This window comes from Salmo salar, chromosome 03, assembly GCF_965601325.2.
Source record: "Salmo salar chromosome 03, fSalSal1, whole genome shotgun sequence".
NCBI lineage: Eukaryota > Metazoa > Chordata > Actinopteri > Salmoniformes > Salmonidae > Salmo > Salmo salar.
This window is the reverse complement of record NC_138293.1, coordinates 20,996,507-21,012,500: the sequence shown is the minus strand read 5'-3', so window position 1 is coordinate 21,012,500 and position 15,994 is coordinate 20,996,507. Positions and strand designations below refer to the sequence as shown.

The following is a 15,994-nucleotide window of genomic DNA, read 5'->3' as shown; positions in this document are numbered from 1 at the left end:
AACCAGCTGACCAACCCACCAACCAGACAACAAACCCACCAACCAGCCATCCAACCCAGCAACCAGTCGACCAACCCACCAACCAGGCGACCAACACACCAACCAGGTGACCAACACACCAACCTGTTGACCAATCAACCAACAGTTTGACCAGCCCACCGACCAGGCGAGCAACCCATCAACCAGCCAGCCAACCCACCAACCTATCAACCAACCAACCAGTCGACTAACCCACCAACCAGCTGACTAACCCACCAACCAGTCGACTAACCCACCAACCAGCTGACTAACCCACCAACCAGTTGACCAACCCAACTACCAACCTATTGACCAACCAACCAGTTGACCAACACACCAACTAGGCGACCAACCCACCAACCAGGTGACCAACCCACCAACCAGGCAACCAACACACCAACCTTTTGACCAATCAACCAGCCAGTTGACCAACCCACCCAACCAGTCGACCAACCCACCATCCAGCCAACCAACCCACAAACCAGCCAACCAACCCACAAACCAGCCGACCAACCCACCAACCAGTCGACTAACCCACCCACCAAACAGCAGACTAACCCACCAACCAGCCAACCCACCCACCAACCGCCCGACCAACCAACAAACCAGCCATCCAACCCACCAACCAGCCGACCAACCCACCAACCAGGCCACCAACCCACCAACCTATCAACAAACCAACCAACCAGTTGATCAACCCACCAACCAGCTGACCAATCAACCAACCAGGTGACCATCCAACCCACCAACCAGCTGACCAACCCACCAACCAGGCGACCAACCCACCAACCAGCCGACCAACCCACCAACCAGGCGACCAACCCACCAACCAGACGACCAACCCACCATCCAGGCGACCAACACACCAACCTGTTGACCAATCAACCAACAGTTTGACCAACCCACCGACTAGGCGAGCAACCCATCAACCAGCCGGCCAACCCACCAACCTATCAACCAACCAACCCAACCAGTTGATCAACCCACCAAACAGTTGACTACCCACCAACCAGCCAACTAACACACCAAACAGCTGACCAAACCAACTACCAACCAGCCGAGCAACCCCTCAACCAGCTGATTAACCTGTTAGGGCTAGGGGGCAGCATTTGCACGTCTGGATAAAAAAAATGTACCCGATTTAATCTGGTTACTAATCCTACCCAGTAACTAGAATATGCATATACTTATTATATATGGATAGAAAACACTCTAAAGTTTCTAAAACTGTTTGAATGGTGTCTGTGAGTATAACAGAACTCATTTGGCAGGCAAAACCCTGAGACATTTTCTGACAGGAAGTGGATACCTGATGTGTTGTATTGACTTTAAACCTATCCCATTGAAAAACACAGGGGCTGAGGAATATTTTGGCACTTCCTATTGCTTCCACTAGATGTCACCAGCCTTTACAAAGTGTTTTGAGTCTTCTGGAGGGAGATCTGACCGAACAAGAGCCATGGAACGATGATGGCCCATTAGACACCTGGCGCGCGAGTTCATGTTGGGTACCCTCGTTCCAATACGTTATAAAAGAGTATGCATTCGTCCACCTTGAATATTATTCATGTTCTGGTTAAAAAAGGCCCTAATGATTTATGCTATACAACGTTTGACATGTTTGAACGAACGGAAATATATTTTTTCCCCTCGTTCATGACGAGAAGTCCGGCTGGCTTAGATCATGTGCTAACAAGACGGAGATTTTTGGACATAAATGATGAGCTTTTTTGAACAAAACTACATTCGTTATGGACCTGTGATACCTGGAAGTGACATCTGATGAAGAGAATCAAAGGTAATGGATTATTTACATAGTATTTTCGATTTTAGATCTCCCCAACATGACGTCTAGTCTGTATCGCAACGCGTATTTTTCTGGGCGCAGTGCTCAGATTATTGCAAAGTGTGATTTCCCAGTAAGGTTATTTTTAAATCTGGCAAGTTGATTGCGTTCAAGAGATGTAAATCTATAATTCTTTAAATGACAATATAATATTTTACCAATGTTTTCTAATTTTAATTATTTAATTTGTGACGCTGACTTGACTGCCGGTTATTGGAGGGAAACGATTTCCTCAACATCAATGCCATAGTAAAACGCTGTTTTTGGATATAAATATGAACTTGATAGAACTAAAAATGCATGCATTGTCTAACATAATGTCCTAGGAGTGTCATCTGATGGAGATTGTAAAAGGTTAGTGCATCATTTTAGCTGGTTTTATGGTTTTGGTGACCCTGTCTTTGACTTGACAAAACATTACACACAACTCTTGTAAATGTACTGTCCTAACATACTCTAAATTTATGCTTTCGCCGTAAAACCTTTTTGAAATCGTAAAACGTGGTTAGATTAAGGAGATGTTTATCTTTCAAATGGTGTAAAATAGTTGTATTTTAGAAAAATTTGAATTTTGACATTTATTTGGATTCAAATTTGCCGCTCTTGAAATGCACCTGCTGTTGATGGAGTGCACCACGGGTGGCACGCTAGCGTCCCACCTAGCCCATAGAGGTTAAACACCACCCTATCGACCAACCAACCAGTTGACCAATCAACCAACCAGGTGACCATCCAACCCACCAACCAGCTGACCAACCCACCAACTAGGCAACCAACCCACCAACCAGCTGACCAACCCACCAACTAGGCAACCAACCCACCAACCAGCCGACCAACCCGCCAACCAGCTGACTAAACACCACCCTATCGACCAACCAACCAGTTGACCAATCAACCAACCAGGTGACCATCCAACCCACCAACCAGCTGACCAACCCACCAACTAGGCAACCAACCCGCCAACCAGCCGACTAACCCACCAACCAACCGACTAACCCACCCACCAATCAACCGACTAACCCACCCAATAACCAGCCTACTAACCCACCAACCAGACGACCAACCCACCAACCAGACGACCAACCCACCAACCAGCCGACCAACCCACCAACCAGCCGACCAACCTATTGACCACCTAAAGTACACAAACAACATCTCAAACAAACACTGCCTTCTCTTTTCTAGAATGTCTTCTTCAGGCTCTATATCATCATGTCTGTAGACTGAGGACTTGGGAAAAGCCTACAGGTCAATAAAACCTGCTACCAAAGCCACTCTGGTCAGCTCTTGTATCTTATTAAAGCAGGTTCTATTGTGTAGGAGCAGACGGCAGTAGACGGGTCGATGTTAGCCCCACCAGAAGCATAGCATTACCACAGTTGGACTAGGGAGGGGAGCGAGATGCAGCGGAGGTCAAGGTATTCACTTCATCCGACAGGGAAGGCAGGGAAACCAAAGAACAGTGGGAAGGAAAGGTGGACTGGGGGTGGAACTGAGATGACATTATCAGCCCAGGGAGGTTGGGGATTTCACTTCAGAACAGAAAATAAACTTCTCTTGGTATCTTTTGTATCAATTCATATACAGATAAACACAGTGTATAAAGCAGATGAATGTGTGTGCAGACTTACCCTTATACAGTACACACATGCACACACAAACACACACACACAAACACACACACACACACACACACACACACACACACACACACACACACACACACACACACACACACACACACACACACACACACACACACACACACACACACACACACACACACACACACACAGAGCCTACCTTCTCATAGAAGCGTAGCTCGTAGTCCAAGATGATTCCGTTGGGCTGTTCGGGCTGTGGCCATGACAACGTGAAGCTCTTCATGGTGGAGCTCACCTGGTGCATGATGGGTACGATCGAGGGGGCTGCAAACAGGAAACAGGAAGAGAAATAGGAAGTTTAACAACCACTCTGTATGGGAAACCAAAATGGCTTCTCTATGCCTTGTGACAGCCTGAACGATGCAAGAAAGTGGCAATGAAAGTTACACACAAAGTTAACACAATGTAACACATAAAAAATTATCAGACAAAAGTCAAGCCGGTAAGAATCTGCAGTCAGAGCTGTCATGGGGCAGCAAACACATCTTTAAAAACGTCCTCACTTTTCAAGGTCCCCATTTCTCTCTCTTTGTGCGGGTCTCCGCCTCCGATACAGTAAGGTAACAATCTACATTGGGTCTGAATAAAATCAGAACCTAATGCAGCACAAAGACCTGGACCATATGAAGTGTTAAATTCTTTTCTGGATAAGAAACTGCCCTTTGGAATAAAACTCCATCCCATCGCTTTGTAATGGTTTCGACCTGGGTGCACAGTGTGGGCCTATTCTCTTATGGTCTCTCTCTCTCTGCTCTCTCTCCCATTCAGACACAGCACACCTGAGTGCACACATATGGGCTCTGAATTAACCCAATGCCCCAGCAATTTCCCCTTCATTCCCTTGCTTTTGTCCTCCGTGCTATCATCTCTTTATTATCATTCCTTGTTCCTGTCTTACTGGGCTAGCAGAGGAAGGGGTGGTTGGGGCGGAGACTGTGATCGGCGAAGACAAGCGTTTAGTGTCAAGTTTTATTAGTCGTATGTACAGGATATACATGGTATACACCATCCAACGAAATGCTTACTTCAAGGTTACTCCTTGACAATGCAACAAAAAGATAAGAATACGAACATAAAGTAAATGGCTCAGTAGAATAAATATATTTTTTTAGCATAAGTATAATACAGGAAGGCAAACATGTAAACACTTTCTCTGATACATTGGACTATACATTTACTGTATTGTCACTATACATTTAATGCATAGTCCAATGTATCATAGAAAGTGTTTAAATTGTGCAGTATTGTTGTGTATTAGTAATAGTAAATATGACTCTGGTTGCAGCAATTGTGATGTGAGTGTAGCATGAATGTGCGTGTCTGTGTGAATTTAGCCCTGATTGGACAGGAGAAATACGTTACCTTCAGTGTATGGAGGAAAGGGAATTCTCTCCCCCTCTCTTTGCTCTTTGCTTATCTTTCGCAGTATCCATCCCAGGAGTATATGGAAGCATAGAATTAGGAATTAGAATACTTAGAAAAGGTCACTCAAGACGGTCGAAAGCCTATTCGGCATCAACAGCCATTATTGATAAATCTACATCTTGTTTTTTAGCGTATAGTATTAAACTGAAACATGTTCTTGTATTTGTTTGTAAGTGTCTATTTTTAATAAACCTCGTTTTATTAATATGTATTAAGTCTGGTAAGACTTTTGCCATTCTGTTGCTTATGAGTTTTGATGTTATTTTATTGCCGCAATTTATTCAACTTCTGGGACTGTAATCTGCAGGGGACTATCCTGATTTCCCTGGTTCTAATACAACTGAAATAGCTGTTTGATACTTGGAACTCGGAAGCACATTTGTATTGTCATTAGAGTAAATAGGGGAGCTACTTTGACCCAGAATATACAAAAAAATTATATGGGAAAGCCGTCCATCCCTGGTGCTTTCTCCGCGATTGTTTTCTATCTGCCTACAGTTGCTTCATGGTAATTGAGTGTAAGAAAGCTGTAGGATCAGACCAACTGTTATTTCATTCTGATTTATATAGATTTTCATATCATTTAAAAAAAATGTTATTAATAGCGTTGTTGTTTCTTATTAAAGCGTTTGTATCCTAATCTTTTAAATTCGAACTGGTTTTGAGTGTATTCGTTATGTGAGAGCTGCAAGGTGTGTACCAGGTTTATTTGCCATTAAATACTATGCTTTATTTCAGTTTAACCTGTAGGTGTTGGCTCTCTTCAAAAGTAAAATAACATATTACAGACATTTTATTTTCTTCTTTTCTATGTAAATATTTTTTTATGGGCTTTTTCTAAAATAGTGTTTAATTGTAATTTCTAACTCAGATTGAATTTTTACTGAGTATGAGATTATTATTCCCCTAATGCACACCTTACAGGCATCGCAAATGATATTGGGGGTCGGCTTTTCTCTGTCCTCTATGTCTACATTTGTAATGGAAAAGTAATTTATTTTTTTCGCTTACGTAGTTCAGATATTTTGGGTCTCCATATTCTATCACTAAGTATATTTTCTGTTGATGTAATTTAGTTCCCGAGTGGCGCAGCTGTCTAAGGCACTGCATCTCAGTGCAAGAGGCGCCACTACAATCCCTGGTTCAGATCCAGGCTGTATCACATCTGGTTGTGATTGGGAGTCCCATAGGGTGGCGCACAATTGGCCCAGCGTCGTCCGGGTTTGGCCAGGGTAGGCCGTCATTGTAAATAAGAATTTGTTCTTAACTGACTTGCCTAGTTAAATAAAAAAGCATGATACAGGCGAATGATGTTAGTATATACTGTAGTTGAGTGCATTTTTGGATCTCTGTGTGGAAGGCTGAGAGATGGAGGCTCATTAGTCTGACCCCAAAACATACTGACAGACTGCCAGATACAGTATGTCTATACACACACTATTTTGTGGAAATAAACCCCTCCATCACCTCATTCTACCACACATTACTATACACACACCCTGCGACCCGCCCCCCCCCCCCCCCCCACACACACACACACACACTTTTCGTAAACACACCAAACTTTATTCACACTCCAGCTCCCAAAAAACCCCCAGCCAATCAACTCAACCCCCCTCCACTCCACCTGCCTCCCTCTCTCGGTTTCAGCCCACGCACTCTCATCCTACCCAGTCTCACCTTGGTATAGCTCAGCCTCTCCTCTCTGGCTGCCACATGCTCCAGTGCCCAGAGCTCTGCTGGGCCGCGTTATCAATTACCGGCCCTGGGCACAGCACAGCACAGCACACAGTGTTACTGACAGCCCCAGTAGGCCCCAACGCTGCTGTTGTCTTCCCTGCACTCGGAGCATCGGAAGGGGGTAGCAGAAGGGAGTGTGTATTCCAGAACCAGACCCCAGTCTAACAGCCTGAGCGTGCGTCCCAAATGGAACCATATTGTCGACAAAGTGCACTACTTTTGACCACAGCCCATAGCGCTCTGTTCAAAACTTGTGCATTGTATAGGGAAAAGTGTGCCATTTGGGACAGAAACTAAGACCCAGACTCATGTATTTAACCAGACAGACACAGTTTGGCCAATTATAGTAAGACAAGGCAGATATTTGTAATTCTACACGGTTTCAGCATGTCTCACTGATTGGATGAGTGAGGGTGTGTGCCCATGGTTGTGCTGCTGCGTTAAACATTTCCATTTAAAAATCTCCACACACACACAGAAGTACGATATACTGTACCCCCTGCCTAAAAGTCACAATTAAATTATCATAGCACTTCTGCAACTCATGGATAAAAAGTTTGCCTAGTCCTCGTTTGGAAGGCTTATGTGTGTTAGTTCCCTGTTTGTAATGAGCCTGTTTTTGTATCTGGACTGTCAGTACCTGGCTGTAGGTCAAGGGTCAAGCCCGCTGAAGCCAAAACGCGTCCCCATCGTTACCAGGGGACACCAGCGATGACAGTGATTGGTGGCTGTCCCCTGCACTTCTCTCCTACCCCCATCCTACATCCCTCCCCCTTCCCTTGCTCCTCTGTTCTACTTTTATCTGGCCCAACTGGCTGCCCCCAGCTTTAAATGCAACACTCGGCTTAACATTAATCAAAGTCAACCCTCCCAGTGACCCTAGCGAGTGAGAGAGAGAGAGAGAGAGAGAGAGAGAGAGAAAGAGAAAGAGAAAGAGAAAGAGAAAGAGAAAGAGAAAGAGAAAGAGAAAGAGAGAGAGAGAGAGAGAGAGCAGTAGGGGGGGTTATCTGCAAACTGCTATGCTACTCCAACACAAGGCCATCACATTACACATCTACGACTCTTTAACTCCACGCTACAGCCCAGGGCCATCACATCAGTGGAGGCTCTTCAGAGGAGGAAGGGGAGGACCATCCTCTTCAGTGAAATTTCATAAAAATAAAAATTGTGAAACACTAAAAAAGTTTTTTAGATAAAACTATTCAAAATATATTATTTTTGATTTTTTTTAATGTTTTAATTTAACCTTTATTTAACTAGGCAAGTCAGTTAAGAACACATTTTTATTTACAATGACAGCCTACCCCGGCCAAACCCGGATGACGCTGGGCCAATTGTGGCCCAAAATTTTGTTGACTTTTTGTTGAAGAACCCCTTTCATTCTCTGGGGTACGTAGAAAAGTTGTGAATTAAAACCGAGGGTCAACCTCTGCCTGAGATCAGTTTCATTAAGAAGGATGAAAAGGTGAGGGCGTTCAATACCAATTGGTATCAAAAGTATAGCTGGTCATCAAGCCGCCTGTATTGCTGGCCTTGGCTGCTTTTTGGAAATACAGACCCTTGGGCGAAAGAGGGGTACAGGGGCCTTGAAGAACACTGATCGTTCAGCTAAACGGCAAAACAAAAGCAGGGAGCATATAAATGCCCAAATCAGATTCATGCATCTGTGAAATATCTGCATCGATCATGACGAAGGTCTGCGTATTCAAACAACGAGAAAGTAAGAAGAAACAGGGATGTTCTCAAGTGGTGTTTTCAACACCACTGTGTTTCTGGGCATGCAGGAATTGGCTTTTAGAGAACACGACGAGAGGGAAAGTCCACTGGCACATTGAATGTTTCCTCTCCAAGCACTGCGAGTACCCCTATCAATCTTCTCTCATTACTGTATGTAAAGTCAATCACAAACACAATCACATTATTACACATCAATGATTTTACTCCTTGCTTGGACTAACTCATTCTTAGCTCTTTTCTCTAACTGTGTAGTGTGTTGTTTTTTGTCTTCCCAGTCAAATCCTGTCCTGCACTGAAGTCAAGCCTCTGAACACCTCAACTCATGCCTCATACCAATCACTGCTGTGATCCCTTCCCAACACTGTCTAAGTAGCCCTCTCATTCCCATTCCCAATAATATTGTAGTATAAATGTCTTTATTAAATGCTTTAGGTCAAAATAATTAGTCTTTGAAAATAACATGAATAGTTTTGTGTGACCTCTTCCCATTCTCCCTTTGCATCAACTCCCTCATTTAGATCTTCCCAGGATAAGCGTAATACATTTCACATTCCACAATCCACATTCCACAGGGCGTCCATCCCTCAATTCCCAGCTGGACGTTCCCGGTACGCTTGACTAATTCCCAGTTCAACGATTGGTCGGAAACGTCCCGGTAATTGGTCAGCTGACCAGTGGTCCAAGGCCCATTCCCTCATAGAACAGTCTAATTGTGGTTTTCTCCTTAAAGACACAGCACCACCACACCATAGTCATCTAATAGGGGCCTCTGTTCTATTCAGATGAGGGGTAACAGGCTCTCACAGTCTCTCCCTCTCCCTTTCTCGCTCTCTGGCTCTTTCTTTTTTTTTTCTCTCTCAATCTCAATCTCTTCCCTTTCTCTCTGTATCTCTCTCTCTCTCTCAATCTCTTCCCTCTCTCGCTCTCAATCTCTTCCCTTTCTCTCTCTCTCTCTCTCTCTCTCTCAATCTCTTCCCTCTCTCTCTCTAAAACTCTCTCTCCCGCTCTCTATCATCACTCTCTCTTTTCCTCTTCCCATCTCTTTCTCTCCCCTCTAGGCATGCTGTTGATCACTGCCTCCCTACTAGCAGTAACTCAGAAGGACTGCCCAGTCGTGACTACATGGTAATGGACCTCACAGATCATAGGGAAGTTTCAGTTCTCCAGTGTTCTGTGCTGTGCTGTGCTGTCATGTTCTGCACTGCTCTGTTCTGTTCCTTTCTGTGTCCTGTTCTGTGCTGCATTTCCAAGAGTTTCTGTCAGGGAACAAATTAACGATTTTTCAAATCCCTCCAGTAGCGCCACCACTCTTGAATTGCAGACGTAAAACAGGCATTATTGGCGCGTTCTTGAATGTGTCATGTCCTGGCTGTTCTAGAGTTAACTGGAACATGGAATTATCTTTGATAGCCTGAGGAGAGATTTAGTGGCAAAGACTGTAATGAAAATAATTAAGGAAGACAAGCTTGTCTTTTGGTTTACAAGATTCCTTTTTCTCTGTTGTACTTCAGACACTAGATAAAGACATCTTGAGGTTTAAGGAGCTCAGTAGCATTCAGAGCCATTCTCCTTCGATCGCCTCCAGCTAGCTGCCAGTTTCTGGGTTCAAGGGACAAGTTACAACATTTATGAGAAACTGGCATCAAATGAAACAAAATGGCACCTTCAGCCAGCCCTGGAGAGGAGTAGAGGATGATGAAATGGTTTGACATGAAGCTTTTCTATGCTCTCTTATAGTCAGTCAGTGCTGTGAATTGAGGCAGTGAGAAAAAGCAACAGCCCATGTAGATAATTATGAAGAAAGTTGTAAACTCTATGATACACAAATGATTTATTGACTGTCTGACTGACTGACTGACTGACTGACTGACTGACTGACTGACTGACTGACTGACTGACTGAATGGATGGATGAATGAACTAAGCAATGGAATCACAAACAAAAGGAACGAGAAAATGAACAAGCGATTCAATAAATACAAGAGAGTCGTATAGAGCGCACAACTAAACCTAGGCTGTGACTAAACCTGGGCTGTGTAGAAAGAAGGTGTAAATAACCTGAGCTGTGTGTGTGTGTATGTCCAGCACAGGGTAGGGCAAGCTGTGAATGAGCTCCTAAACCTTGGTCTTTTCACCCATTTAGCCTGCACCTCGTCAACTATGGCTGTGTGTCTTCATGTGTTCCTAGTCTAAAACAACTCGTGTACACCAACACCAACACATGGAAAGACTTAATGCACTCAAAGCACGTAAACACAAAACATAATGAGTAGGGATCCAAACGGGCCTTGGTGTGGTCCCCCTCACATCCCTCTGGTTTTAGTAACGTCAGAGGCTCAAATCTCTTTGATATATTTTGGTTGTTTAGATTTGGACCTGACTGCATCTGGGAGGACTGTATAGAATCCCAGACTGTTTTGGTGAACTTGCTGGGTTTCGCTGGTTTCCACATGCCCATGAAGGCTGCAGGATGGAAGAGATAGAGATGTTTGCATTTCTGTGGGAATTTTGGGACTACTTCTAAAATGAGTTTCACTGGACTGGGAGGAGGACCTGGCCGGGTGGTGCCAGAATAACAACCTATCCCTCAGCGTAACCAAGACTAAGGAGATGATTATGGACTACAGGAAAAAGAGGACCGAGCACGCCCCCATTCTCATCGACTGGGCTGTAGTAGAGCAGGTTGAGAGCTTCAAGTTCCTTGGTGTCTACATCACCAACAAACTAGAATGGTCCAAACACACCAAGACAGTCGTGAAGAGGACACGACAACGCCTATTCCCCCTCAGGAAACGAAAAAGATTTGGCATGGGTCCTGAGATCCTCAAAAGGTTCTACAGCTGCAACATCGAGAGCATCCTGACTGGTTGCATCACTGCCTGTTACGGCAATTGCTCAGCCTCCAACCGCAAGGCACTACAGAGGGTAGACCTCTATACTAGGCGGTGTCAGAGGAAGGCCCTGAAAATTGTCAAAGACCCCAGCCACCCCAGTCATAGGCTGTTCTCTCTACTACCGCATGGCAAGCGGTACCGGAGTACCAAGTCTAGGACAAAAAGGCTTCTCAACAGTTTTTAATCCCAAGCCATAAGACTCCTGAACAGGTAATCAAATGGCTACCCGGACTATCTGCATTGTGTGACCCCCCCAACCCCTCTTTTACGCTGCTGCTACTCTCTGTTTATAATATATGCATAGGCACTTTAACTATACATTCATGTACATACTACCTCAATTGGCCCGACCAACCAGTGCTCCCGCATATTGGCTAACCGGGCTATCTGCATTGTGTCCCGTCACCCACCACCCACAACCCCTCTTTTACGCTACTGCTACTCTCTGTTCATCATATATGCATAGTCACTTTAACCATATCTACATGTACATACTACCTCAATCAGCCTAACTAACCGGTGTCTGTATGTAGCCTCGTTACTTTTATAGCCTCTTTACTGTATATAGCCTCGCTGCTGTAATTTTTCACTGTCTTTTTTACTGTTGTTTTTATTTCTTTACTTACCTTTTGTTCAACTAATACCTTTTTTGCACTATTGGTTTACATTCTCGACTGAATTACCCTTGTATGCATTAACCTTAATACAGTAGATATTTAAAATTAACCGCACAACCCTTAGGTCTGTACACTGTGTGTTCCTAAGTAAATTAAAGCATAATGTTCCTGAAAAAAACATAACATGGGAGATGGCCGCGTTTGACTGTACAGAGATTATGACTAAACCTGGGCTGTGTAGAGAGAAAGTGTAAATAACCTGAGCTGTGTAGAGAGGTGTAAATAACCTGAGCTGTGTAGAGAGGTGTAAATAACCTGAGCTGTGTAGAGAGGTGTAAATAACCTGAGCTGTGTAGAGAGGTGTAAATAACCTGAGCTGTGTAGAAAGGTGTAAATAACCTGAGCTGTGTAGAGAGGTGTAAATAACCTGAGCTGTGTAGAGAGGTGTAAATAACCTGAGCTGTGTAGAGAGGTGTAAATAACCTGAGCTGTGTAGAAAGTAGGTGTAAATAACCTGAGCTGTGTAGAGAGGTGTAAATAACCTGAGCTGTGTAGAGAGGTGTAAATAACCTGAGCTGTGTAGAAAGAAGGTGTAAATAACCTGAGCTGTGTAGAGAGGTGTAAATAACCTGAGCTGTGTAGAGAGAAGGTGTAAATAACCTGAGCTGTGTAGAGAGGTGTAAATAACCTGAGCTGTGTAGAGAGGTGTAAATAACCTGAGCTGTGTAGAGAGGTGTAAATAACCTGAGCTGTGTAGAAAGTAGGTGTAAATAACCTGAGCTGTGTAGAGAGGTGTAAATAACCTGAGCTGTGTAGAGAGAAGGTGTAAATAACCTGAGCTGTGTAGAGATATGTCTATGTCCTGGGAAATGTTCTTGTTACTTACAACCTCATGCTAATCGCATTAGCCTACGTTAGCTCAACCGTCCCGTGGATGGGACACCGATTGCAAACATGTTTGTGTCCTTTTGAACTGTTTGGAAGTTCAGTCCAGTTTGCACAAGTAAGTGTGGCTAAGAATAACTTCCCCAGACTTTCCGTCTTTCACTCTTTCACTGCCCTCCTCACAAAGTTTTCTCCCCAAATGATCCTTCGATCCTTCCTTCTGTCTCCTCCCAGACAGCTAATAACCACGTCCGGCGCATTGGTCTAGCCTCCTGCCTGCCTATGAAAAGCCTCCTGTCGGAAGCAGCAGCACCACAAAGAGTCTCCTAGGGCAGGGCATGGGCAGACCCCATTACAGCAAGTCACCTCTTCTTCCCTACATCTATCTGTCAAGTAGGGCGTATTTCTCCTGTCAAACGGGACAATCAGAAGCCATTAGGCCACCCTGATAATCAGAGCAATTTATTTACCTTTCTCATTTCCCTGCCTCATTTCACTGTCAGCCATGACGACTCAAAGGGCCATGAGAGAGAGAGAGAGAGAGAGAGAGAGAGAGAGAGAGAGAGAGAGAGAGAGAGAGAGAGAGAGAGAGAGAGAGAGAGAGAGAGAGAGAGAGAGAGAGAGAGAGAGAGAGAGAGAGAGAGAGAGAGAGAGAGAGAGAGAGAGAGAGAGAGAGAGACCGCTCCCTTCTCCGCTCTATTTCGCGTTCTAAGAGAAAGTGTGTACTTAGTCGTTATTTTCTTGGAGGTTGTTGTAATCAAATGTTGCAGGGGCGTAACTTTTACTGGGGACGGTTGGAACATGTCCACCCAGTTTCATAATTGGAATGTGATACAAAATGAGGCAACGGTGTGCTTTAGGACCATGGGGACGCCTCTGAGCAGTCAGGTAGGCTGTCTGTAGTGTTTATCCGACAAGATAAAAACAACTATATATGTCCCCCCCACATCTAACACCAAAGTTGCGCCCCTGAAATGTTATAATCAAATATTGGAAAAATGTACAATGATTTAGGTGTATGTATCGAAAGAAGACTTTTTATGAGCTATTCACTTAAGCTCATCAAAATGCGTTAGCTTATGCACAAACTGGAGTGTTCACAACTTCAACGTTCACTTTTCCATAGCGCCAAAGCTCTGCTATCAACCATGCAGTTTGTAGAGTAGTAAGTACCAGAAGTTGTTCAATATGTTAAAACACAGAAAAGTCCCAGAAAAGTTACAGTACACACTCAAAACTGTAATATGGCACAGACCGACAAAATGACCACTCGAAAACAGCATATCTGCAATACACCACTACACTCTATGTAATGGACAGACTGAGGTCCCTCTCATACTAGTAAACACAGTTAAATGTAATGTGTATCATTTACATTTTCCACTTGGTCAATAGTTTGTGCTCGTGGTCCCTTGATAATTGCCACTATGTACATGATGGAACTCCACGGGAGCATGAAGAACACTGTAGGAAAAGGACCGAGCTGTAATTTCCAGTGGCAGAATTCATATTCCGTCACCAGAGAGAGATCGAGGGAGGGAGGGAGGGAGGGAGGGATGCAAGAAAAAAAGAAAGCAAGGGAGTTGGAGAGAGACACAGAGTCTTCGGATGTGAGAAAAAAAAGAGAGAGACAGAGAGAGAGAGTGAAAGAGAGGGATGAGGAGGCGGCCGTCCAACTCTCTGGCTTGGTTCAGGCTACCCTAATCGTGGGCTAATATCTTTGACAGAGGAGTCTGTATGGTCATTATGTAGTACTAAACACGACCCCTTCTTGTCTCACTGCCTGTTCTGTAAGAGCTACAGCACTGTTGCCAAGACAGAGCGAATTGCAGAGAATCTGGCCTGGGCCTGTATTCACAAAGGATCTAAGAAAATAAGTGCTGATTTCGGTTTTGCTTTTAAATCACAATGAGTAAGAGGAGGGACCTGATCCTAGATCACACTCCTGAGATGATTTGTGAATACTGGCCCTGTTCAGCCCTATAAAAACAAACCTCTATAGGTATTTCACCCAGGATTAAATACGTTATGTTTCAAGGTTTTTGCCATGAAGGGAGAAGCCGTATTGCTGCTCGCCGAAAACAAAGCGTCATTAAAAACAGAAGACTGCAAACAACAAAAACCTCTGACAAACCATGCTTCAATGCTGTCGCAACCTTCAGAAGATTGAGTAGAAAAGACGTTATATAAAAACGCGTGCTTTTTGCCAGTCAGATTTATTTACTTTAGGCTTGCTACCAATGCTTAAAGGCCCAGTGCAGTCCACACTCTATTGACGGAATAATACTAATAATAAAAGTACAATAAAATATAAAAAATATAAAAAGAAATAAAGGAATAATACTGTGAAAATCCCCTTTTAGATGTTTGAAAAGACCACATGAATTTTCAGCCTGTTTTGGTGGGATGGAGTTTTGGCCTGGTGACATCACCAGGCAGTTAACAGGCCAATAAGAAAGAGAGTTCCAAACCTCTCTGCCATTAACAGCTAGTTTCCAGTTTTCCCCTCCCCACTCAGACAGTCCCAGCTAAATTATTGCATCAGATATTGTTCTTGCTTAGAAGCTATTTTTGTTTCTTTTTGGCCATTTTAATTTAGAGCAATCACAGTAAGGTACTTAATTGTTAAAGAGAAATTATTTGATATTGAAATAAAAACGGCTGCACTGGGCCTTTAAGAAGAAAGCATTTCTGGAATGTTCTCTTGTGGAACAGAGCAAAAGGCAAACCAGCATTTTCTCTTTTTTTCACAGGGTTTGATGTGTAAATAAAACTGGGGAACTACAAAGGGTGCAGAAATAGGGCAGAGGGATGCATATGCTGGTCTCGCCACAGATCCTAATATGCCATGTCTTCGGTTTAGGGTTTTAACTTCACCATGTTTCAAAGGGGGAAATCCCCCAACCCCCAACACACTCAATTATCAAGCAGGCCACTGCTTTGATATGAGAAAAGAGTGTGATGAAACCAAAGAAGAGAGACCGTTTCAATATTTCACTTTGTGAGTTCTCGTATAGTTGGAGTAAGCTGCCCCCATCACTTCAATCCTTAAAGTCATTATTCACAGTACAGCACAATGACATCTCTCCAGCACAGATTGTGATAGGAGAAGCAAAGGGGCAGGAGTCAAAAATACAGAGAATATGCTGTGTTAACTAGTGCTGAGCAA

At 43.9% G+C, this 15,994-nt stretch overlaps 1 protein-coding gene across 2 annotated transcripts in view; it reads right to left on the bottom strand.

Moving 5' to 3' along the window:
• The window catches only part of LOC106599529 (ephrin type-B receptor 1), a 341,747-nt gene that overhangs the window by 74,151 nt on the left and 251,602 nt on the right, over window positions 1-15,994 (bottom strand). For both annotated transcript variants that reach the window (XM_014190808.3, XM_014190811.3), the window contains exon 6: window positions 3,668-3,792. In XM_014190808.3, coding sequence (XP_014046283.1) covers window positions 3,668-3,792 — 125 coding nt within the window. The remainder of the gene's footprint in view (window positions 1-3,667; window positions 3,793-15,994) is intronic.